Source organism: Drosophila ficusphila, unplaced genomic scaffold (assembly GCF_018152265.1).
Source record: "Drosophila ficusphila isolate 14025-0441.05 unplaced genomic scaffold, ASM1815226v1 contig_791, whole genome shotgun sequence".
NCBI classification, from domain to species: domain Eukaryota; kingdom Metazoa; phylum Arthropoda; class Insecta; order Diptera; family Drosophilidae; genus Drosophila; species Drosophila ficusphila.
Genome location: NW_025064737.1, coordinates 8479142 through 8500692, shown reverse-complemented (window position 1 = coordinate 8500692; position 21551 = coordinate 8479142). Strand labels below are relative to the sequence as shown.

At 43.7% G+C, this 21551-nt stretch overlaps 5 protein-coding genes and 3 non-coding genes across 9 annotated transcripts in view; 1 reads left to right on the top strand and 7 right to left on the bottom strand.

Moving 5' to 3' along the window:
- LOC108102251 (extracellular sulfatase SULF-1 homolog) overlaps positions 1-21551 on the top strand; it is a 30049-nt gene that overhangs the window by 5274 nt on the left and 3224 nt on the right. Inside the window, exons 2-4 of one of the 2 annotated variants that reach the window (XM_017206999.2) lie at positions 2592-2634; positions 20244-21115; positions 21171-21497. In XM_017206999.2, the coding sequence (XP_017062488.1) occupies positions 20352-21115; positions 21171-21497 (1091 nt within the window). In that variant the 5' untranslated portion in view covers positions 2592-2634; positions 20244-20351. The remainder of the gene's footprint in view (positions 1-2591; positions 2635-20243; positions 21116-21170; positions 21498-21551) is intronic. The other variant, XM_017207000.2, reaches the window with a different exon arrangement.
- On the bottom strand, positions 4137-6254 carry LOC108102252 (D-xylose-proton symporter-like 1). The gene is made up of 3 exons (XM_017207002.2): positions 5905-6254; positions 5393-5565; positions 4137-5330 (listed from the first exon to the last, which is right to left on the bottom strand). The coding sequence occupies exons 1-3, from the start codon at positions 6104-6106 to the stop codon at positions 4197-4199; spliced, it is 1509 nt and encodes a 502-aa protein (XP_017062491.1). The 5' UTR covers positions 6107-6254; the 3' UTR covers positions 4137-4196.
- On the bottom strand, positions 6619-8856 carry LOC108102253 (probable polyol transporter 6). The gene is made up of 4 exons (XM_017207003.2): positions 8338-8856; positions 8099-8271; positions 7828-8046; positions 6619-7767 (listed from the first exon to the last, which is right to left on the bottom strand). Exons 1-4 carry the CDS (start codon positions 8525-8527, stop codon positions 6856-6858), a joined length of 1494 nt encoding a protein of 497 aa, XP_017062492.1. The 5' UTR covers positions 8528-8856; the 3' UTR covers positions 6619-6855.
- LOC108102254 (facilitated trehalose transporter Tret1) lies at positions 8850-12311 on the bottom strand. Its single transcript, XM_017207004.2, has 3 exons — positions 10822-12311; positions 10592-10764; positions 8850-10197 (listed from the first exon to the last, which is right to left on the bottom strand). Exons 1-3 carry the CDS (start codon positions 10985-10987, stop codon positions 9073-9075), a joined length of 1464 nt encoding a protein of 487 aa, XP_017062493.1. The 5' UTR covers positions 10988-12311; the 3' UTR covers positions 8850-9072.
- On the bottom strand, positions 12433-12848 carry LOC108102255. The gene has a single exon (XM_017207005.2). It carries the CDS (start codon positions 12726-12728, stop codon positions 12579-12581), a length of 150 nt encoding a protein of 49 aa, XP_017062494.1. The 5' UTR covers positions 12729-12848; the 3' UTR covers positions 12433-12578.
- Positions 12892-12964, bottom strand: Trnaf-gaa. Its single transcript has one exon. It is a non-coding gene; the product is annotated as a tRNA-Phe (tRNA).
- On the bottom strand, positions 13163-13235 carry Trnav-aac. The gene has a single exon. It is a non-coding gene; the product is annotated as a tRNA-Val (tRNA).
- On the bottom strand, positions 13496-13568 carry Trnaf-gaa. Its single transcript has one exon. It is a non-coding gene; the product is annotated as a tRNA-Phe (tRNA).

Below are 21551 nucleotides of genomic sequence, written 5' to 3'. Positions count from 1 at the left end.
TGGCAATTGTGTTTTGGTGAAACCATCGGAAGGGATTTCTGGTGAACCAATTGTTTGATATGGGCAACCATTTCCTTTCAGAGCAAAACCAAGTTCCTAAACAAAATTCCTACATTGACGAATTGATTCGAATTTATCATACACATTCTGAATGCGCATTGTTTCCTGTAAATGTTATGGACCGCATTTTGTCAAAGTCCGTGGCAGAGAATAAGGTAAGAAATGAGCCGGCCTAAAAGCCATTCTTGGCCTAAACATGTTTAATGCTCTTAGCCTTTTGCCCTTTTGTCTGGCTCACACCTCTGTGAGTTTTACCGGGGGAAATTAACGACAACTGACAGGCGCAGAACAAAGGACGAAGTACAAAACGAACCAATTCAAATATAAACCGCCTCCGACAATATCCATAAATAAATTCCCTGCCCAGAACGCTCAATCAATTGTTAAAATGGTGAATAATTGATTCGGCAACTCTGCGCGGCAATCAATTAAAAGTCGCTTTATGAAGGCAATGAAAAGTCATTATAGCCATAAAAATAAAATAGCAATGGCAATAAAAATTTCTTAATTGTGATTTGCATGTGCTATGTCGAACTCAATCAGAACTCTTGTCGAGGGCGTTTATTACTCGATGTAAATACTTGTCGGTCGGCTTGTGACATAGTTTATTTTTGCCATAAATATAAATGTTTTTCCTATTTATGACAGACCATTTCAGGTGGGCTGTGATTGTAATAGCGCTTATTAATGTGCTAATATCTGCAATTATTGGACGACTCAAAAGGTGTTTATATCAGATTATTTGCCCTGGCATGGGAACTTTGTTGAATTTTTTACTCACATCAGGTGGAATGCTTTCTAGATGAGAGTGCAACTAGAAGTAATTGGTGCGTAACTGTCATCTCCACCCACCTCGCCAACCCAATGAAGCGTTACCAAAATCATTATTGTCTGCCATTCCAATTGATTGTCTATTTGCATTGTTCGTTTGGCTCCATGAAATCATCGCCGTGCAACTACCTGTTTCCCAGTTTGTATGTGCACAGAGAAAAACCAGTGGTTAGTGAAATTATGCTTCTAAAATCTCTTTTATCCTTTCATTTTAACTATTGCGAAAATGGATTCATTTAACTACACATATTTCTCAATAAAATAAACGCAAATGATAAAATAAAATCACAAGAAACAGCCTGATTCATATCTCAAAAATGTACTAGCTGTCGATAAAATATATCCGCTCGTTTTGAAATATTTTCAAAGTGTGTCTCTGGGGGAAATGCGCAATAGTCCGAGTGTCAAGTCGCAGGTACCGAGCCCAAGATCAATGACTCCCTATGAAGGGAGTTTGGGGGGCTAGAGGCGGTTCCTGGGCGCTTATCAAAAGTTCTGGTCTGTTGATAAACAAGCGGCATGATAAATGGACAGCAATCAATAACGTAGAGTTGGCTGCTTCCTCGACCAGCCAGTTAGTCAGTCCGTCGGTTGGTCGGTTTGTTTACCTGCAATCAAAACAGTTTATGTTTTTCCCTTTCATTCTGTTTGCCTGTCTTGTATGTAAATAAGCCCATAAACACGCGGAGCAAAATAGGCAGGCTAACAAACTGGCGAGGGGAGAGCACCATTCTCTACTGTCGCACTTTGTTTGCCTTCCTATTTGCGAACGCTGCGTATACGCAATGGGTGCAGTTTCATTTCGATCGGTCTGCACATACATACATACATACATACACATATACTATTTGATTTTACTAATTCATTCAAGGTTGGCAGGGTGAAAAGTTGCCGGAAAAGGCCTACTTGTAGTTCTGGCGTTCGCATGTCAAGAGAACACTTCGGGAAAGGTGTTGGTAATAGCACAGAAAACTAACTACCGACGGGCCGAACTGGGTTAAAAGGTGGCTTTTCGAACGGAAGGGGAGACGTGCATTGCGCATACGCAGCGTGGCAGCAGAGTCATAAAAAACGACAACGAGAAAACAAGCGCTCACCTGAAGTCAGTTAAGCGGCAGGTGTTTGTTCAATAAAAGCCAAACAAGCTGGCCTCAACTGGGAAGCGAATCGGCGATTTCAGACGAAGTCGTAATACCCTCAGCTCACCTTTTTTTTCTTTGCCCCCCTCTACAGAAAATCTCATTAATTCGCATTCACATTCGTATTCGCATTCGCACTGCAGTCATTTCCATGAGTTTTGTGCACTCAATTAAAATGCCAAGTTCAGCGCCTGCCAACGTTCAAAACTGACAGCTGACAGATGGAAATTTACCCGGCTAAGGAAAACTCCGTGCTCGGGTCACGGACTCGTCACTCATTCCACGGGCCAACTATCAATCATTCCGCTCATTTAGCTGTGGGGCAGGTGCAAATGTGTCAGTTGTAAATGAGCTGAGAAAGTTCACGAGAGTCTTTCCAGCTTGCCTTCCTTCTTGAAAGTGTCACCGGTTTGAGTGGGGAACACGGTGCGTTTTAATTGAGATGAATAAATGATAACGCGGCTTGATTAAGGATTTCCAGCTGTCCCTCTTCACTTTTTTTTCTGTCTTATTTGCCATCTCTGCCGAGGTGTTAATCATTCTATTTCTGTTTTCTTGCAGATTTACGGGGACAAAGAAGAAGTCTAATACGCTGAAAGCTTAGGTGAGTTTTAAGCAAAGAAAATATATTATTTGAACCTTCTTGTGCAATGGAATTACGCAATTTACCTTTGAGGAGGCAATTAGCCCAGGTTGCGGTCCATAAAATCCGTTTCTTCGCACTTGGGCGGATGCAGTTGCCTTATCCATTGAGTTCCTTTCGGTTCGCTGCTCTTGAAGCGCGGCAATTCGATGCACTGCCTGTGGTTTGAACTCTCACCCCGGGAAATCCGGTGGTAAAATTGGGGAAGGCTGGCGCGTAATTAATGTGCAAAATCACGCGTCTGCATTTAATTCACTTTGGGGCCTGGGAAATCGCCGAGTCGCGAAAGCCACTCGCGAAACGTGGCAACATTTTTGCACGCATTTGGCCGCCTGTCGCTGCGATTGGGCACCCGACATCCCCATCTTGGCCAGCTTCGTCTATTTAAGGGCATTGCCTGCTCTTTCCCAGCAATCACTGAACATGGCGCTGCTGCTGCCGTTGCTGTTTCTGCTGGCAATTGTCCTTTATTGCCATTCCTTCATTAGGAACGAGTCTGGGATGGCATCTTAATGCAATTTTTATGCGCATTTTTGTGCGCTGTAATGGGCCAGACTCGCCGCCCTTCTCCTCTGGCTTCGGCATCCCTGTTGTCGATGTGTCACTTGTAAGATCATTTGAATTGTAATTCATATAATTCGCCGTATTGTTGTGTTGATGGGCCTTTGTGGCGCTGGGTTGTAAGTGCTTTATTTTCCTTTTCCGGGGAATGCAAGGTTGCCGTTCTTCAGTTTCTGTTCTCTGATTTTTTTAATCATGTCGACTGCTTAAATGATTTAGTCATCATGTTTCACAAGTTCAGCAGTTCCAGGAATCCAAATGGTTTGCTTTCACGACGGCAGCTGTTGCCTTTGGCTTAGTGTTTAATTGGGCATGGTACAAAATTTGATCCATAGAAGTGCATTAAAAACGCATAAACTGCGTAAACAAACATGTTTGGCATCCGAGCGAACACCACAAAAGCGCCATCAAAGTGTCAAAAATGGAGCAAATGAAGGCGCACACATGTGGGGATTACAAGCGGGCAAAAGGCAGCGGAGACATAAATTAGCCCATAATAAAGTTCTAAATAAACTCTGCTAGCCGCAGGGCATACTCGTTCATATAAAAATAGTCTCCAGTGGCTCGCCGAGGGGAGGTTTAACCGCATTAAAAATTTGAGAAGACATAAATACGCATAAAAGTCGGAGAAGAATTGCAAGGCAGCTGCCAACTGCACTTTCCTTCTATGCGGAAGTTAAGTATTAGATTATTATTTTCACTGCTGGAATTATGTGGTCTTTATTAAATTTAACTAAGCACTTAGGTTTTATAAAAAAGGGTTGTTCTTAGGAGCAATATTTAATTTCTTTCAGGCTTCCAATAAATCACGAACAAGTCTGTCGAAAATAGTTGCAAAAATATTTTCTAAAAATAAGTCATTGCAATAAATTTTGTGAGTGAATTAACTTTCTAAAAACACTTGATGTTATTAGACTGCATTTTATTGATGGTACCGAATACAAAAATTAAATAAAATCCATTTAGTATGCCATGACATCGTGAACCCGCCGGAATCGTTCCCCCGCCTGTCGGAGAGTCAATCCCCGGGTTTCTGGCATTAGGACAGCAAAGGCAACCAGACCAATTACCAAGATGATTCCAACGGCCACAAAGTATGTGTAAAGGAACTCGGCGGTGGCTTCAAACTTCACGATCACAATGATGTGGATCACCTGCTCAATACACACAATTAGGCCGATCAGGAATGGCTTCACTCTCATCGGAAAGGCTTCGCCCAGATAAACCGATGAGCTGCAGACGAAGAGTCCTGCGAAGAACTGGAAGGCCATGCCCAACCGGCAAACTTGCCACATGAAATAGTCGCTGGTAACGTTGGAGTAATCTCCATAGACTCCGGCCATTCCCAGCATCAATCCAGCCATGCACATGAGTCCGAGAAGCGAGACGAACTTCCTGCCCACGGTGTCCAGCACGCCGAAGGTGATCAGTGCTCCCACCAGTCGGAGAACTGCGAATATGATCGTGGGCCAGGAGTAGGTGGATCCCTCCACGAAGTCCGTGGTGGCAATCATCGAGTAGGAGAGCGGCATCGAGAAGCTGAAGGCCACGAAGCAGCGGAAGAGCAGCAGTTTGAGGAAGGGCATTAGGGAATCCCCCAGCTGCTCACCCACTCCCTGACTGCTGCCCTCCACCACATACAGTTTGGCCTCCTCGTAGGCAATATCTCCGCCTTCCCGAGTCCAAAAAGCTCCCATCAACTGCTTCACACTGTTTCGCGCCTTTTGCTCTTGGTTTTGGCGGATATAGAAGATCGGGGAGTCGATGGTAATGGCCACACTGCCCAGGGCAATGGCGGTGAACACTATTCCGAATATTCCATGCACCCGGTTGATGGTCATGCCCAAGTCCTGCGTCCACTGCGAGTCGTAGACCACCTGAATGGTCACTCCCAGTGCCAATCCATACTGCTCCAGAGCGCAGCACGTTCCTCTGTTCGAACTGGAGGCGATCTCTGCACTGTGAATCAAGAAGGGAACGGTGATCAGGCCAATGCCCACACCACCCACATATCGAGCAGCCAGAATGGATTCATACTCGTAGGGAGCACTCACAAAAATAATGGCGTCGATCAGGTTCATCACACCACCCAAACCCTGAGGAGGAATATTGTTATTGGCACAAGATATCTTCCTAAGTATTTAGTTGATATACTCACATAGAAGACCATTTTAGGCAGGAAGGACGCAGTAATGGCAGACACCACAGCTCCGATTATTACCCCTATGAACCAACTGTACTGGAACTCGAGGGTGTTGGCCCAAATGGGGGTCAAGTTCCAGCCCAAACCTTGAGCCATGTCCATTCCAGCGTAGACAAACAGAAGGGTGGCTGTTGATAGAGAAAGTTGAGATATATGTATTACTTGAGAAAGTAGGTAGGGAGAGAAGGTTTTCAAGGTTGTTTTACCCTTGAAAAACAGAATGCTTTTAAAGGTGTTCATAAAGCCAAAAATATATTAGCTTTTTAAGACGCTGTATTCAACAGATTTGTTTATTTGCCTAAACAAGTTTTCCTTCACATAACAATGAAAAATACTTTGCAATGCAAATTTTATAATTTACAATGTTTTGAAATATTTTAGGTGTGAAAATAGATCTAGCTTTGAATTGAAAATATGTACATTTAATTGCTTCAATAGACTTTCGTCCAAGGCTCTCCTAATCTCACCTGCTGTTCCGGATTGCGTTTGGGCGGGAGTCGCCCAGCGTCTGTTGTTTGTGGTGGTGATCACCACCGTGGTGGGTGGTGGAGGTGGTGGTGGTGGCCGTCCGTTGGTGACATACGTGGTCTGAAATTGCTGGGGTCCCGTGCTGATGTAGGTGGTTTGCTGGACGGGAACTGGACCCGCGGTCACATAGGTGGTCGTCATATTTCCCCTTATATAACCAGACAACGGGCTGAATTCTTATGGACTTGCAAGGAACTGGATCGATTCGTTCGTTTTCGTGGCCACTGGCAGACTGGGCAAGCTTTTATAAAATATTTCTGCGTAAGTAATAGCTATCAGCAAAATAGATATCTGATAATTGATATATTTTATCAGCTGGTAGATACTCGCGTTCTCCTTTTTACGGTAGGCCTGTCGTTGACCGTGATTCATTTCAAGTAAGCTGTGATAAGTCGTGATAATGTCGGTAAAACATTCAAGGGCCACGGGCCACGAACGAATTCAATGCTGTTACTCATCCTTTCTAGTTAACATGGTTTAATTGATCGACTAAAAGGCACAAAGTTCAGATGGCATGAGCCATCATTTTGGGGGTATACCCCCAAAAAAGAGAAAGTTGTTGGCAGTAGTGGGAAAAATGTTATCAATGCTAAATAATTAATTTGATTAACAAATGTCAAAGATAAGATTCCGGGAATTCCATAAATATAAACCAACATTATCTGTCTGCACTTCTGGCAAATTTATAAACAAATCATGTTTGACTGTTCGCTGTTTCCAAAATCTACGTTTAAGAGACCTAAACGAAATCGTGTTTTTATCATTCACTTAGTAACCATTTATTTATAATTAATTAAAAACGGGCTGCATTTTCTTTTATTTATGTATAAATATATAGGAGGCAAACATAAAACTCAATATGTTTGGTGTATGTAAAGCAGATCGCTTTACTACCATAGTCGTATATTGAGCACTCTCTGAAAACGTTTGTTAGCCTTCCGCAGAGTTATTTTCTTTGTTTCCGGAATAACTAGGCCAAAGAAAATCAATCCCACAAACAGGATAATTCCCACAGACAAGTAGTAGTGGTAAAAGAAATTCTCGGAGCCTCGATTGTAGCCAACTATGTTGATGATGTGGATAGTCTGTTCAAATCCCACAACATATCCCACAAGGAAAGGTTTTACTTTCATGGGAAATGCTTCACCCAGGTAAACCGATGAGCTGCACACGAATAGTCCTGCGAATGCTTGGAAGGCCACTCCCAGCTTCCAAACCTGGAACATGTAGTAGGTGAGAAGCACATTGGCAGGATCTGCATAGGAAACAGCCATGCAGAGCATCAGAATAGCCATACAAAGAAGTCCCACTAGTGACAGTAGCTTGCGTCCGATCTTGTCCAGGAATCCTTGGGCCACAAGAGCTCCCAGCAGACGAACCAATCCCCAAACGGTGACTGGCCAACAGGATATATATCCCTCGGTTAGGACGGCACTTTTGATCAGAGATTCGGAGAGGGCAAGGGAAAAGGAGAAGGCGACGAATGCGCGGTAGAGGAGCACCTTTATAAAGGGCACCACTGAGCTCCACAGCTCCTGAAAGAAGGTCCTCTCCTGGCTCTCCGTCACATAGACTCTAACTTCCTCGAAATCTTGATCAATAGAGTTGTTGAAATTTCCCAAAAGTTTCTGATGGCATTCGCGAGCCTTCTCCTCTTTGTTGCGTCGCAAATGGAAGATGGGTGACTCAATTGAAAGGGCTGTCATGCCCAATCCCAAAATGGAAAACACAATTCCTATAATTCCATGAACCTCGTTGACTGAAGCTTCCTTGTCGTCCACCCACTGAGTGTCATAGATGACCTGAAGGATTTCATAATATTAGATTAGCTTCTAAATAAAGTTATTCCGTTGAGTACTCACCTGAATGGCAATGCCCAATGCCAGACCGCACTGCTCCATAGATCCACTAACCCCTCGATAGTTGTTAGATGCAACTTCTGCACTATGAATGAGAAAAGGAACAGTAATCAATCCAATTCCCGCACCAGCCACATAGCGAGCAGCCATTAGAAGGTTATAATCAAAGGGCGCACAGGTGAAAATAATGGATCCAGTGAGTTGCATTAGACCTCCCAAAACCTGCAGAGAATTCTACTAAATCCTTGCTTGTAAGATAAAGTGCTATACGAACATAAAAGGGCAACTTTGGCAGGAAGGTCATAGCCAGCGAGGCAATCGCAGCTCCTGCAAGGACTCCAATAAACCAACTGCATTTGAAAATTTCCGTAGCCGTGGTGTTTAAAGTTTGATTCCAACCCGAACTGTGCGCAAGGTCCATTCCCCCGTAGACAAAAAGAAAGAACACTGTTAATGGAGGGAAATAGATTAGTAACTTTCTCCAACTGAATGGATTTAATCTAATTTATTCACCTGCACATGCAACATTAAGTTGTTTGTTGATTTGGCGCAAGGATCCCGAATTGCTGTTGGTGAAATTCACTGATTGCATCGGTGGCTGCATGGGAGGGAGTTTAGGGATATACCCCTCATCCCGATCCCTTGTGGCGAAGACATTTGAAGGATTTCCATCCGGAGCAGCAGTCACATATGTGATTGTCATATTTTTCTATGCAACTTTCGGTAGGAAATATTCTGTCCGATCCGCTCAGCTTGATGGACATGCAAGAACTATAGAAAGGTAAAGCAACCAATTCTGGTGTAAGTTATATGCACTTACCAGGGGATCATTGCAACTTTTTATAAGCTATTAGATAAAGTCTGAGTCGCCTATAAAGTAGTTCCGACAGGGAAAGTAATCCTCAATGAGGCACGATAAAAACTATTTGGAAGCTATCGTTGAATATAATCAGACAAATTTATTATGTCATAATGATTCTAGGAAGTAATAGCTCAATGCATAATATAATATTTATTAGATACATAATAAGCGAATTTTCTTGGTAAAGACGTTGTTAACACAACGTAAAAATAGATACATCCTTACAGGAAATGTAGTATTATAGAACATTAAAATATTAATCTTATGCATTTTACTTTTTTTGTCAATTTTTTTAAAGACATTGTAGTAAACATTTATTGTTAAACTAATTTTATTAAACGAAATGTATATAGTTGTAATGAGTTTCGCAGTGGGGATCTTAAAAACTAGTAGATCGTTACATCGTACCACCTCTGAAAGCGATGGCCAGCGTTTCGCAGCGTCATTTTCTTGGTTTCCGGCATGGAGACCGCAAAGAAAATAACGCCCAGCGCCATGATGATGCCCACGGACAAAAAGTAGGGGAAAAGGTAGTCCTTGCTGGTCACGGAATTAAAGCAGGCCACTACGATGACGTGGATGACCTGCTCCATGATGACGATGAACCCGACGAGGCCCGTTTTCACCTTCAAAGGAAAGGCCTCACCCATGTACGTGGATGAGCTGCAGACGAAGAGTCCTGCGAAGGCCTGGAAAGCCATTCCGATATTGCAGGCCTGTTCCATGTAGTAAAAGTCAATAATATTGTCCATGTTGGCATAGAGACCAGCTAGTCCCAGCATTAATCCGGCCATGCAGAGCAGTCCCACGAGCGATACTGCCTTGCGACCCAAAGTGTCCAGGAAGCACAAGGCAACCAGGGTTCCAATCAGACGCAGTATGCCAAATACGTACATTGGCCAGACACTTAGGTCCATTTCCGCAACGGCGGTGCTCGAGATGATCGATGTGGTCAGTGGCAAGGAGAAGGAGAAGGCCACAAAGCAGCGGAAGAAGAGCAGTTTCAGGAAGGGCATCACGGAGGCCATCAGCTCCTCGCCCAAACTCCGGTTATCACTCTCCGCCACATAGATCTTGGCCTCATCGAGGGCTCTACTAACGCCATTGGAGGAGGCACCCAGTAGCTTCTGCAGACTCCTTCTGGCGGCTGTCTCCTGATTCCGTCGAAGATAAAACACCGGTGACTCAATTGTGAGGACAGTCATCGCCAGACCAAACAACGAGAATATAATTCCTAAGATTCCGTGCACCAAATTAATGTTAATTCCTTCCCACTCCGCGGTGAAGATCACCTGGATGGCGATTCCCAGGGCCAGGCCGCACTGCTCCATTCCGGCGGTGAAGCCGCGCTGGTTGTTGGCCGCCACCTCAGCGTTGTGGATAAGGAAGGGCACTGTGATGAGGCCAATGCCCAAGCCGGCCACATAGCGAGCAGCCAGGCAGGCTGAATAGTCGTCGGGAACTGCGGTGAATATAACCGAGCCAGTTAGCTGCGTCAGAGCTCCAATGACCTGAAAAGCAAGCAATTGATTTTTGGTCACAATATTAACAAAAATTTCACTGAGAAAGTAAGAATGTCTAATTAATAATCCATTTGTGTTCTTATCAATCATAAATCTGGAAAACCGCAAAAGTTCTTAGTGTATACAAAAGAGAACAGCAATATCTAAGCATGACAAATTAGAAAAAGCTTTTCACAAATAACAGTCTTAGAGTTATTCTAAATTCATTGACCAAAGTGTTCATACAGCATTGAGAATAACCCGACGTTTTGTATAGGGTACTCAAAATTATGTTACAAACATAAATCTATAAAATAAGGTGAAGTAAGGTATTCCTGCCAACTTCTGTAAATATCTATAATAATTGAACTGCAACATCATATAGGTAAAAAAGGTAACTCACATAGTAGACCTCCTTAGGGAGGAATGTCATGGTGAAAGTAGCGGCCAATGCTCCAATAATAACACCTATGAACCAACAGTACGAATACTCCGTGAATAAGAGAACGTTGTAGGTCGGATTCCAACCCAGACTGGCGGCCATATCCATGCCACCATAAATGAGTAGAAAGAATACTAAAAAGGAAGAGTGCTAATCAAGTCGTTTAATTTTAAACTTCATCTTTTTCTCACCTGCATAAGCCGCATTTTGTTGTCTGTTAAATTTGGCAAAGTGTCCACTTTTAAAGGTTGAAGCTGCAGGTTTTTGAGGCTCTGGTGGTGGTGCTGTGGCGATGACTATGGTCTCATTCGGTGGCGCAGGAACTGCACCCACATAAGGGGGTTGCAATCCACTCATTCTTAGAATATAGATGGTATTCCTTTCGTTGCTCGTTCGTTACTGAACCCCACCAGTTGTCCACAATCGTGTTTAAATCGGACAAATGTGGACCGAAGCTGGCGAAACTGATACCGAGCTGATAAGTAAATGACTTTGTAATCAGTTTATAGATACATGTGTCTTCACCGATTCTACTCGATTCGATTCAATTGGTAGCTTGGCCTTGACTGTGATTCATGATCAGTCACATTGGGGGACTTTTTCGGGTCACCAACAACGGGAGGTGGAATAAAAATAGTTTCTTTTTTTTTTGCTTTTGAATCTTAAGGTAAAAGTGGGAATGCCCGAGAGCCGATTCACATACAAATATAAAGCATAATTGGTTAATTGTTTTTTATTTATATCTAATGAAAGTATATCTTATCGTGTTCCGTTGACTTCAGAATTGATTCATTGTTGTCTTAGGAATAACAAAGTTCCAGGTTTTTATTGAAATTTATTTTGAGTTTTTATGATGATGGTTTATTTTACCAAATGTTTATAGTTTCTTAAGGTTGTTATTTGTGCTTAATAGCTCTAAATGAAGATTACCTTTTAGTCACTAATTAGGGCTAGCTTTTAGTTTTAACCGAGAACCTGCTCATCCGCACACTCGGCAAACTATCTTACTTTCTAGGACCTGGTTGGATGCAGCCAAGTGGTGTGTGACGACTCCGCAGCGCCTGTCTACCATCTTCATTATGTTTGGCAGCCACATTCTGGGGAGCAAGACAGCGAGACAAACTCATCGGGCTCATAATCATAACGATAATCATCCCAAAGGCGGTCGGCACTCGAGTGTTTGCTTGAGTTGTCTCAAATTGCGTAATGTCTGCGCCACTGACATTGCCATTTCCATCCGCACTCCACTTTATTACGACCAGCGTAGCATCTTTTCGCGTCAATCTATCTTGTTGCGCCTCAAAATGTCAAATCGCGCCACATGTCTATGGATTCTGGATGCTAAATTCTAGAGGAGATGTGGAGCGAAGGGTAATGTGGAAGGGGGGAAGCACAGACTGTTGCCTGTTCCTTGTCATTTGACGCTGCTCGACAAATTAGCCGGGATCCAGTCACATCAGCAGCAGTGCCATCTCCATTTCGTTTCGAGGGACTCAAGTACATTTTAATGAGTTTGTGCACAAAGTTGTCTAATGGCGTAAAAATTATGAGCGCCAACATGTGGCAACGGATGGATATGGATATATGGATGTTGGTATGGGCTGGGCTCTGTGCCGATGGAGATAGATCTGGAGTGGCACATGGCTCTTTGAGCACTTTGCATAAATTTCTGTACTACTGACTTCGGTGGAAACGCGGCGACGACGACGACGTCTGCCAGCCCACTAATGGAGTCTAATTACTCTGGCCGACAGCCCGACGCGAATCTCTTGGCTAATAAAAACGTATTAAGACAGCGCACAGACATTCCCCAACTGTCGTTTATTCATCGGCTTCTCTGCTCCTCCAAATGGGACATACACGAATCGTCATGTGGCCATCAAGTGAGTGCTCCTCCTCTGCTCCGCAATCCCTCGTGCAGATGATGCCTCTGCCTATGCCTTTGGCTTTAGCTTTGGGCCATCCGGCTCTTGACGGCCATCTCCAGGCACTTCTGGCTGAGCTTCACCACCAACATGAAGTAGACGCACTTCAGCGAAAGCAGCAGCACCGGCTTCCAGTTGAGGTAGGTGCGGGGCCAGGACGAGGAGGTGGGCATTTCGTCGGTCCCTTCCCGAACCAGCAGAAGCAACACAGGTTTATTACCTAATTTTTAACAGAGGCCGAGAAAGTGACATTAAAGTCATGGGCTGGAGTGCCTTAGTATAACCGTGAAGTAAAATAGATCCATGAGGATACTATTGGCAGCAAAAAGAAGTCTATGCCGAAACCCGGGATTGAACCGGGGACCTTTAGATCTTCAGTCTAACGCTCTCCCAACTGAGCTATTTCGGCTATGGATTTATTAAATTTTTTAGTTATTAAAAAATATGAGTTAAAGAATAATAAAATATAAGGAGTAAATATTCTTCTTTATTTTAGGCCGGGGTTAACGCGATGACCTTTTTAATCTAGCAAAGATTATTTTCAAGTCTTTCCATTAAATGCATTGAAAAAATATGAATCACAAAAAGGAAATATGTATCCTGTACATGTTTCCGCCCGGGATTGAACCGGGGGCCTTCCGCGTGTTAGGCGGATGTGATAACCACTACACCACGGAAACACATGTTGGGGCCGATTCAAAAGTTTTGATTTTTCCGGAAAAAAAGTTAAATATGTTTAAAAAGGGATAACAGGACATGGTAAAAATAAGCCAGAAAATTCCATTTGTTTTTTTTTTTTTTATTATTTCTTTAAACTATAAAAATAAAATATACGGTTTCTAAAAATGCATTAAATTATTGCGCACTATCAAAGTTATTATAAATAATTTTTTAATGCATATGGAGCTTTCTAAAATAAATGTTACAAAAATATTATAAATGCCGAAACCCGGGATTGAACCGGGGACCTTTAGATCTTCAGTCTAACGCTCTCCCAACTGAGCTATTTCGGCGGATGAATCCCCCGCGTCGAACTACTGATTACGAGTGCTTAGCGTCTATATATATAAATCCCTTTCACTTTCAAAACACCATCCATTGACTTCTCAGTGAAGTTTCCGTGTGTTTCCTTTATATTTAAAGTGCATTTATATAGATACGAAAATAAAGCTGTATATTTCATTTCCACTTTTTAGCCTGTCATAATTTCTGACAGTTGCAAAAATGCTCGTTGACACTGCATGTCTTATGAGTCCACATCAATTTTACAAAGACTTGTTGCAGCTGCAGGTTTTAAATGTCGGAAATTTCACTTAATAGGTGAGGTACAAAGACAACAATTTTGTTGGTCAGAGCAAAGTGTAATAATTACCCCAAAACGTTTTGAATTTGCATTTTAATGAGGTTCAGGCTAATATAATAACACAATTTTGTACTGCATGCAACGAGGTGTACGACAAGGTTACATTTATTTGCATTTTGTATTTGGCAAGTTTTCAGAAATTATACAGCGATCTTTGAACTTTAAGAAACATATGAATAATGTGGGAAGGCAATAAACTACAACAGCTTTCCAGGCGGCGTGCATATTTTAGTTTTGTGAATATACAATTTGTGAGAAATGTGTTTTTGATGTATTTATTATTATTTCAATTTCAATTTTTGTGTAAATTTCTGAAACTGATGTATTTCAATTGGGACGGTTTGAATGCGAATAAGAAAATAAATACACATTTTGCATTTCTTGTGTTATTTTTGTTCTGCAACCTGATTAGTTCCAACGAAATCGAAATCCACTTCCCAGACTCGTGTCTCTAAAGGTATATAACCTGATCCTACACATATGTATGTATATATTTAAGGTGCAGCACCTTCCAGCTTGAGAGCCTTCGAGAGTGTGCAACTAATGCGGCTTCCGTTTGACGCCCGGCGCTGAAAGCTGAGCCGCAGAATTGAAGACCACTGAGTCAGCCGTCGTCTTCATCATCGTTCTTTTCTATCCTTGCCTCTCATTTTTTTTTAATGATTCACATTCTTGAAAGCCGATTCTCTGAAAGCGAATCCGAGACGGAGGAGAGCCTTGCCCCACGCCCTCGTCCCGCCCAGATGTCGGTTATGATTTATCGCCTGCCCACAGCCCTCATATTTTGAATGTTTTCGACCACTGTCCACTTTTGTCCAAGGTGAGCGGGTTTTCTTTATAGCCCGACCAGCATTATTATTATTATTTTAATTACCCGCCGTTTGTGTGTCATCAGCTTGAAATTGGCTGTTGGCCTGGAGGCCTTTCTGCCGCCACTATTCGCGAATAGAATCCCGAGCAGCGGTGACGACAACAGAGCATTCTTCTGATATGTCAAGAGAATGTTTAACATTTTCGCTAGAATTTCTATTTTCGGTTCGAATCGGTTTTTGTGGCCAGACCTTGACGGCCACGCGAACTGGGAGGATTGAGGGGGAGGGGCTAAGACTTTATTGTTTGTTTAATTTTCGAAAATTTCATTGGGTGAAGGGAAACATTTTCGGTGATCTTGTCTATCAGGCTTTGCGCTAATAATCCCAAATTGTTTGTAATCTTTGTTGAAGTAGCTAAAATCGATTTTCTAGAAATTCTAGAGAATTGGAGGAAACACAAGTACTTCTCAGTTCAGACCACCCGCAAAGTTATATGTCTAATATATGCAAATGTCAGGCAACAATTTCCTCGGCCAAACCCCCCTTAATAACTGCCACACAACGAAGTTGAGGACACTTTTTGCGGCAGCTAGCTGACTTTTTGCCAGCAGTGTGTGTTGCAGTGGAAAGTGGCTAAGTGGGTCACAATTTGATTTGATTTGTTTGTGCCACAACAGTAGTTGTTGGTCCAACTATAGGATATTATTTATGAAGGGGCAGGACAGCTTTAATAGAGCAATTGCAGGATATTTTGCCCAGACGTCAGGTTTCTAATGCGGCTTGTTAAAATCCGCCTCTTTCCATCGCTTTTAACCTTTACAAGCAATCTGAAATTGCTAAAACCGAGTGGTTCAGGCCTTCTGACCATAACTTGTAATTGAGTTAATTGCAAAAATTCTCGTTTGTATGCGTTTTTTTTCTTAGCCAGCAGCTGCAAAATAAATTACTGAAATATGTGTAAAACAAATTGCCAGAGATTCCATTACAAAATAACTGCACACATTTGCTTGCATAAAAAACGAATTCGGTATCTTACTTTATTAAGAAGGAATAAATATTCATTTGGCAATGAGGTGCGGTGATGGAGTCAATTGAAACCTTTAAAACTCAGGGCGTTGGCCCCTTGGGAATTAGCCATAAATCGAAAGAAACGTGAATCTCGACACTTGGCTGGCCAGTGGCCACTCGCCCTGTTATAATTCCGAACTGCTGACAAAACGACAAACAGACACGCAAAAAGGCGAAAGATTTATTGGCAGCCATCTCCACAAACAATTTGTTGCCATTGAAATTTATTGTTGCGACGGCGGAACACGATTTAAATATGTTCCGCTACGAGCATTCACTCACGACATTTGCCTTTTGCCTTTTTATATCCATTAACAAATCGTTCCTAACCCACTCCGATCCGCTGGGTATCTTTTGTATATATTTTGTATATATATTTTGTTTATTTTTTGTTTCGGCTTCCTCGTCCAACACTTGTCGTCTGACCGATTTCGGAACGTGCCTCAAAGTCATTCACATTGTGCTCTTTTTTCGCACATTATCTCGCCTGCCACGAGTTTTATATATTCATTCGAGACAATGTTATTCTCATTTTGTGAAGTGTGCGCCAGTTATATCATAATTTTTTTGCCCGAGGAGGAAATTCAAATTCAAATCAAGGCAAAAGGCGGTGAATTATTTTGTCAAATGGAATCATGAAGTACTTCCACCAATCTGGCATAATAAACTCTCGACTTTTCCCGGTGGTTCCCCCCCTCTCAATGCATCTTTCATAATCGCAAGTGTCGTGCCAAAGTAAGCTTGAATATTTCAAGTCCATTACAAAACTGTCACAACATGTTGGGGTTTTTCGAGTTGAGTGAGCCAGGCCAAACGCAAATTGGCTTACCGCAAGTCGACCCCTGCCACGCCCCCAAAGTGACACTTGCCACATGTTCTAAACCTCCTCCTCCTCCTCCTCCCCTTCTTCTGTAAAGTTATGTAGGCGTTACGGTTTAGCTTTTTGGGGTCCCATTAAACATGCATAAATCGAACTGGAAAAGCAGCCAGCCGCAAGTAACGAAGACGCTGCACTTCGGATGCGAGTGGGAGTTGCTGCAAAAGAGCATGGCTATGGGTTGGCTTTTAAATAGTTAGTTAAGCGTTAAATTGACTCGGCGATGCCATCAACTGGCAGCTGGCCACATGTCAGACCCAATCCCTAGCCGGCTGGCTGCCTTGTTAATTGCATAATTAAGCGCAAAGTTGGACTTGACAGGGGACTCTCGGCCTACGCAGACGCTGCTCCACATTCGCAGACTTGGACTCCGCCAGCTATCCGCCATGACACGACGGCTAATGAATCGCTGCTCCGATCCGCTCAATCCACTCGATCCGCACTCACTGCCAGGAACTCGCCGGCGCTGATAACGCGGAATTTATAATTTTTGCTCGGATGTCAGATTAGTCAACATCGGTCTATTTGCATATTCATAAGTCCCTGCGGAGCCAGCGACTACTGTATCCAGCACTCCCGAGTGGACTTCGACTCCTAGCTGGCTGAGATGTATACATTATTTACACTTAATTGAATGCTTTCCCGTCCTATCTGGAGATATATCTTCTGGCTTTCCCTTTCCTGCGCGGTCTGGTTTTCCTCCGCGACTTCTGTTCCGTGTCTGCCTTGTAATCATTTTGTCTGCTGGATAAGAGACTTCGCACTATTTGATATGCAATCGGAGTGTCACGTCTTAGCGACTTGAAATTAATTAGGTTTATTGCACTCGACTTCGCGAGTCAAGACAGCTTTGGAAATCTAGTAAATCACGAAAAAAAAGTGTAATTGGCGATCAGTTTACAAATTACCTTATAATCATTAAAGAAATATGCAAGTTAATTGGGATTTTGCTTAATAATAATCATTCGACAAACTGTACAAATTTAGCTATCTTATCTAAACGATTTTGGCGTAGACAAACTAAAAACTTTTTTAATGGTTATCTCTGATTTGTATGATGATATGTTCTTAGTTGTATATCTCATTTTGATTTTACTTTCAACCCTAAGAATTACCTTAAACTTTCTTGCAGACTTGTGCCTGGTAAATGAAGACTTATAAATATACTTAAAAGCGAAAACGATGTAACCTTTAAGACAAACCAAAAAAAAAAATGTAAAATGTGGGTAATAAAATTTTATGATCACCTAGCAACAGGCACGATTTCGGTCTTAAGAAGATGGAATTGCCGGGCGTCTGTGCAGAAAGACTCCACAAAGTGGGAGAATCCGCAGTGTCGGAGGAAAGAGAGAGGGACACAAAACCAAAGTCATGATATTCATGAATGAATCAGGAAATCGTGTTGGCTTTCATCCTCCCTGCAAGCCGCCAAACTCTCGGCTCCTGCGGCTGGGTTTTTGGTGAGACAAGTTTGCCGGTGTGGTGTTGCCAAGTCGGGAACACGTTCCCTGTGGTCCAGACCAAACTGGCCGCCCGCTCCTCCAACCTCCTGGATGCCCATGTCTTCTCCTCCGACTCGAGAAACCCCCGATGCCATCTGAGCATGCGTGACGTCTGTCAGCAGGCGACAGGAAGATGCCGCAAAAAAGGAGAAAAAAATCAGCAAGCTCTTTTTGGTCGGGTCTGTTTGCCGAGAAACATGTTTCCTTTTTTAGGGCCGGGGATGTTGGACGGCCGTTGGGTCATGCCTGACCCAAACTTGTTCCCCAGCCTCTCAGGCTCTCTTGCTGCTGCGACTGCAGTTGGTCCGGCCATCAAACCATCCGAAAACAGCCTTGGAGAAACAAGGAAGCTTCAGCCAGTCAAGTGGCTGAGGGTTTCCAGCTGCTTTCACAATGGATGCACTTCAGTTGGCTTTCCATCGTTCTGTTCTCCGCTCTCCACTCAAGTTGGCCCTGCAATTGCGACGGCTATTCTGCTACATTTCGATTGCAATTGCAATTGCAATTGGGGAAACGGGGGAATGGGGAATGGGGGTATTTGGGGTTTCGGTAAAGAACGCAGCATAATTGAGCATAAATAAATAAAATGCCTGGCGAAATATTGCATTTGCGATTGCGAGACGAGTGAGTGGGAGGCTTTCTCTATTGTGCCGCTTTCAAGTGGCTCATCGAGTTGGCTCCTAGCCATTTATCCATCCATTCGGCAGGCGTACTCGTACATACCAATTCATCTTGCATCCAGCGCCGGATGCTGGCCATCTCCATGTATCAGCTATTTTGTGGTGCAACCTGCAACGTTTCGTGCTGCCAGTTTTTCTTTTTCTTTCTGCTGGCTTTATTTGTGTTGCATATTTAACCATAGTTTCGCTGATGCCGTCTGGGCATGTCAAATTCGAACTCCACTCCCAAACTTTTTGCAGGAAGTTATTGCGGTTGTGCAACAGTTAAGCTTGTAGTGAGGAATTGCCCCAACAAGGCAGGGCAGCTCGGGATTTCAGAGCAAAATATGGACAAAAACTTTTAAGAAAAACTGAGTGAATTATTAAAATTTATTGAAGTCACGCTGCGAAGAGAAGAGCAGAGAACAGTAATAAACTTTGCTCTTAAAGACACCAGAAACCCTAACCTGGTTTCATGTGAAGCTCTTTTTTTCTGCAGAGAGCTCAAAATAGATCTTAAAGTTCAGCCTCGAAAGCTGAGATTCGCTTGAAGTATCGCTCTTCCATTGTTGCCGAATCGCAAGGTCGATTCAAGACGCTAAGTACCCTGCCAAATGCAGAAGGTCTTGACTTACTGCGTCTTCTACGGTGTTCGAATCTCGTGAAGAGGTGGCCAAGGTGGAAGCCTAGTTACCTGGCTGGCAATTACAATGCAACAAAACGGCGTGGCTGCCATCACATAAATCACACTTAAACGACCCCAGTAAACCTCTTTACTTGCCCCCATGGAAGCCGCATGTTGAGTGTGGGTGGTGGTTCTATGCGTTCTCTGCGTTCCATGGGTTGCCAGCTCAATGCCAAGAAAATTTACGTGGATCTGCCACGGGATAAGGAAAAAGGGATAAAGGAAAAGGCACTGCGAATGCAGTTTTCACTTAACGGCAAGTGGCACATAAATTTCAGCAAGGACGCAAATACACTTCACTTGGTTGGTTGGTTGGTGGTGGTTCTACTATGGCAGGCAGGAGGTTCTGACAGTAGCCGGCATTCGCTGATAAGTGGACAAAATGTGCATCGCTCTGATTTGCCGCTCCTCCCGCTCCTTCCGCCGCTCTTGGCCAAACAATCTTGGCAAATATTTGGCGGCAAGGGCTCTTCAGTCGAGTCACCGTCGAGGTCAACTGGTGCATGAAATTTCGAGGCAGGCAAAGCAGCTGCAAAGAGTGCAAGGCAGCTGCAAAAACAGCCAGCCGAAAATCAGGTCCAAAAAGATGGTTGAGTTGGCTCGAATCGTGGGGCAGGGAACGCTGTGTGGCGAGCGGAATTATTTCCACTCTGTGGCTAAGCAAATACCCCGGCTTAAATCTTATAAAGAGGTTAAATGTTCCATCATCGTCTTCTTTGCAGGTCACAAAGCCATGAGGCACTTTCTGCTCGATTTGCCGGTGTTTTGAGCGCGGCTGCTGAGGCGCTGGAAACTTTGCTGCAGTTTCCTCCTCCTTTTCCATAACTAAGATGCAGCACTCCAGCCTTCGACTGGCCATTGGCGGCCTGATACTGCTCCTATTTGTGCTCCATGTGCTCGGCAAGGAGCAGGGATCGCACTCCCACAAGCGCAGCCACTCGGCGAAGAGATTCTCGCGGGACTCCAACTCGGCGAGGGAACGTCGCCCCAACATAATCCTCATCCTGACCGATGACCAGGATGTGGAACTGGGGTCCCTGAACTTCATGCCACGCACACTTCGTCTGCTTCGAGATGGCGGAGCTGAGTTTAGACATGCCTATACAACCACTCCAATGTGCTGTCCAGCGAGGTCCTCGCTGCTCACAGGGATGTATGTGCACAACCACATGGTGTTCACCAACAACGACAACTGCTCCAGTCCCCAGTGGCAGGCCACCCACGAGACACGATCCTATGCCACCTATCTCTCCAATGCCGGCTACCGAACAGGATACTTTGGCAAGTACCTGAACAAGTACAACGGATCCTACATTCCGCCAGGATGGCGGGAGTGGGGCGGTCTGATCATGAACTCCAAGTACTACAACTACAGCATCAATCTGAACGGGCAGAAGATCAAGCACGGCTTCGACTACGCCAAGGACTACTATCCCGATCTGATAGCCAACGACTCGATTGCCTTCCTGCGCTCCTCCAAGCAGCAGAATCAGCGGAAGCCTGTCCTGCTAACCATGAGTTTTCCGGCTCCCCATGGTCCAGAGGATTCGGCGCCGCAGTACAGTCATCTGTTCTTCAATGTGACTACTCATCAGTAAGTTTACAGATTTATTACCTATAATACTTTGTATAATGCTTTATTTCTTTAGCACTCCTTCGTATGATCACGCACCAAATCCTGACAAACAATGGATCCTCAGGGTCACCGATCCCATGCAGCCTGTGCACAAGCGATTCACTAATCTTCTGATGACAAAGCGTCTGCAGACTCTCCAAAGTGTTGATGTGGCCGTGGAGCGGGTCTACAATGAACTGAAGGATCTCGGGGAACTGGACAACACGTACATTGTGTACACCTCCGATCATGGTTACCATTTGGGTCAGTTTGGTCTCATCAAGGGAAAGAGTTTTCCCTTTGAGTTCGATGTAAGAGTGCCATTCCTCATCCGCGGACCAGGAATTCAGGCCTCCAAGGTGTAAGTTGTTTGATTCAGAAGTGATTCCTGATCTAATATTATAATATATCATGT

Coding starts and splice junctions, on each gene's coding strand:
- LOC108102252 (XM_017207002.2), bottom strand. CDS start 6,106: ATGACGACCACCTATGTGACCGCGGGTCCAGTTCCCGTCCAGCAAACC. Junction 5,566..5,904: donor AACGCAATCCGGAACAGCAG/GTGAGATTAGGA, acceptor CTCTATCAACAG/CCACCCTTCTGTTTGTCTAC. Junction 5,331..5,392: donor TGCCTAAAATGGTCTTCTAT/GTGAGTATATCA, acceptor ATTCCTCCTCAG/GGTTTGGGTGGTGTGATGAA.
- LOC108102253 (XM_017207003.2), bottom strand. CDS start 8,527: ATGACAATCACATATGTGACTGCTGCTCCGGATGGAAATCCTTCAAAT. Junction 8,047..8,098: donor TGCCAAAGTTGCCCTTTTAT/GTTCGTATAGCA, acceptor AATTCTCTGCAG/GTTTTGGGAGGTCTAATGCA. Junction 7,768..7,827: donor CATTGGGCATTGCCATTCAG/GTGAGTACTCAA, acceptor GAAATCCTTCAG/GTCATCTATGACACTCAGTG.
- LOC108102254 (XM_017207004.2), bottom strand. CDS start 10,987: ATGAGTGGATTGCAACCCCCTTATGTGGGTGCAGTTCCTGCGCCACCG. Junction 10,765..10,821: donor ACAAAATGCGGCTTATGCAG/GTGAGAAAAAGA, acceptor CTTCCTTTTTAG/TATTCTTTCTACTCATTTAT. Junction 10,198..10,591: donor TCCCTAAGGAGGTCTACTAT/GTGAGTTACCTT, acceptor CTTGCTTTTCAG/GTCATTGGAGCTCTGACGCA.
- LOC108102255 (XM_017207005.2), bottom strand. CDS start 12,728: ATGCCCACCTCCTCGTCCTGGCCCCGCACCTACCTCAACTGGAAGCCG.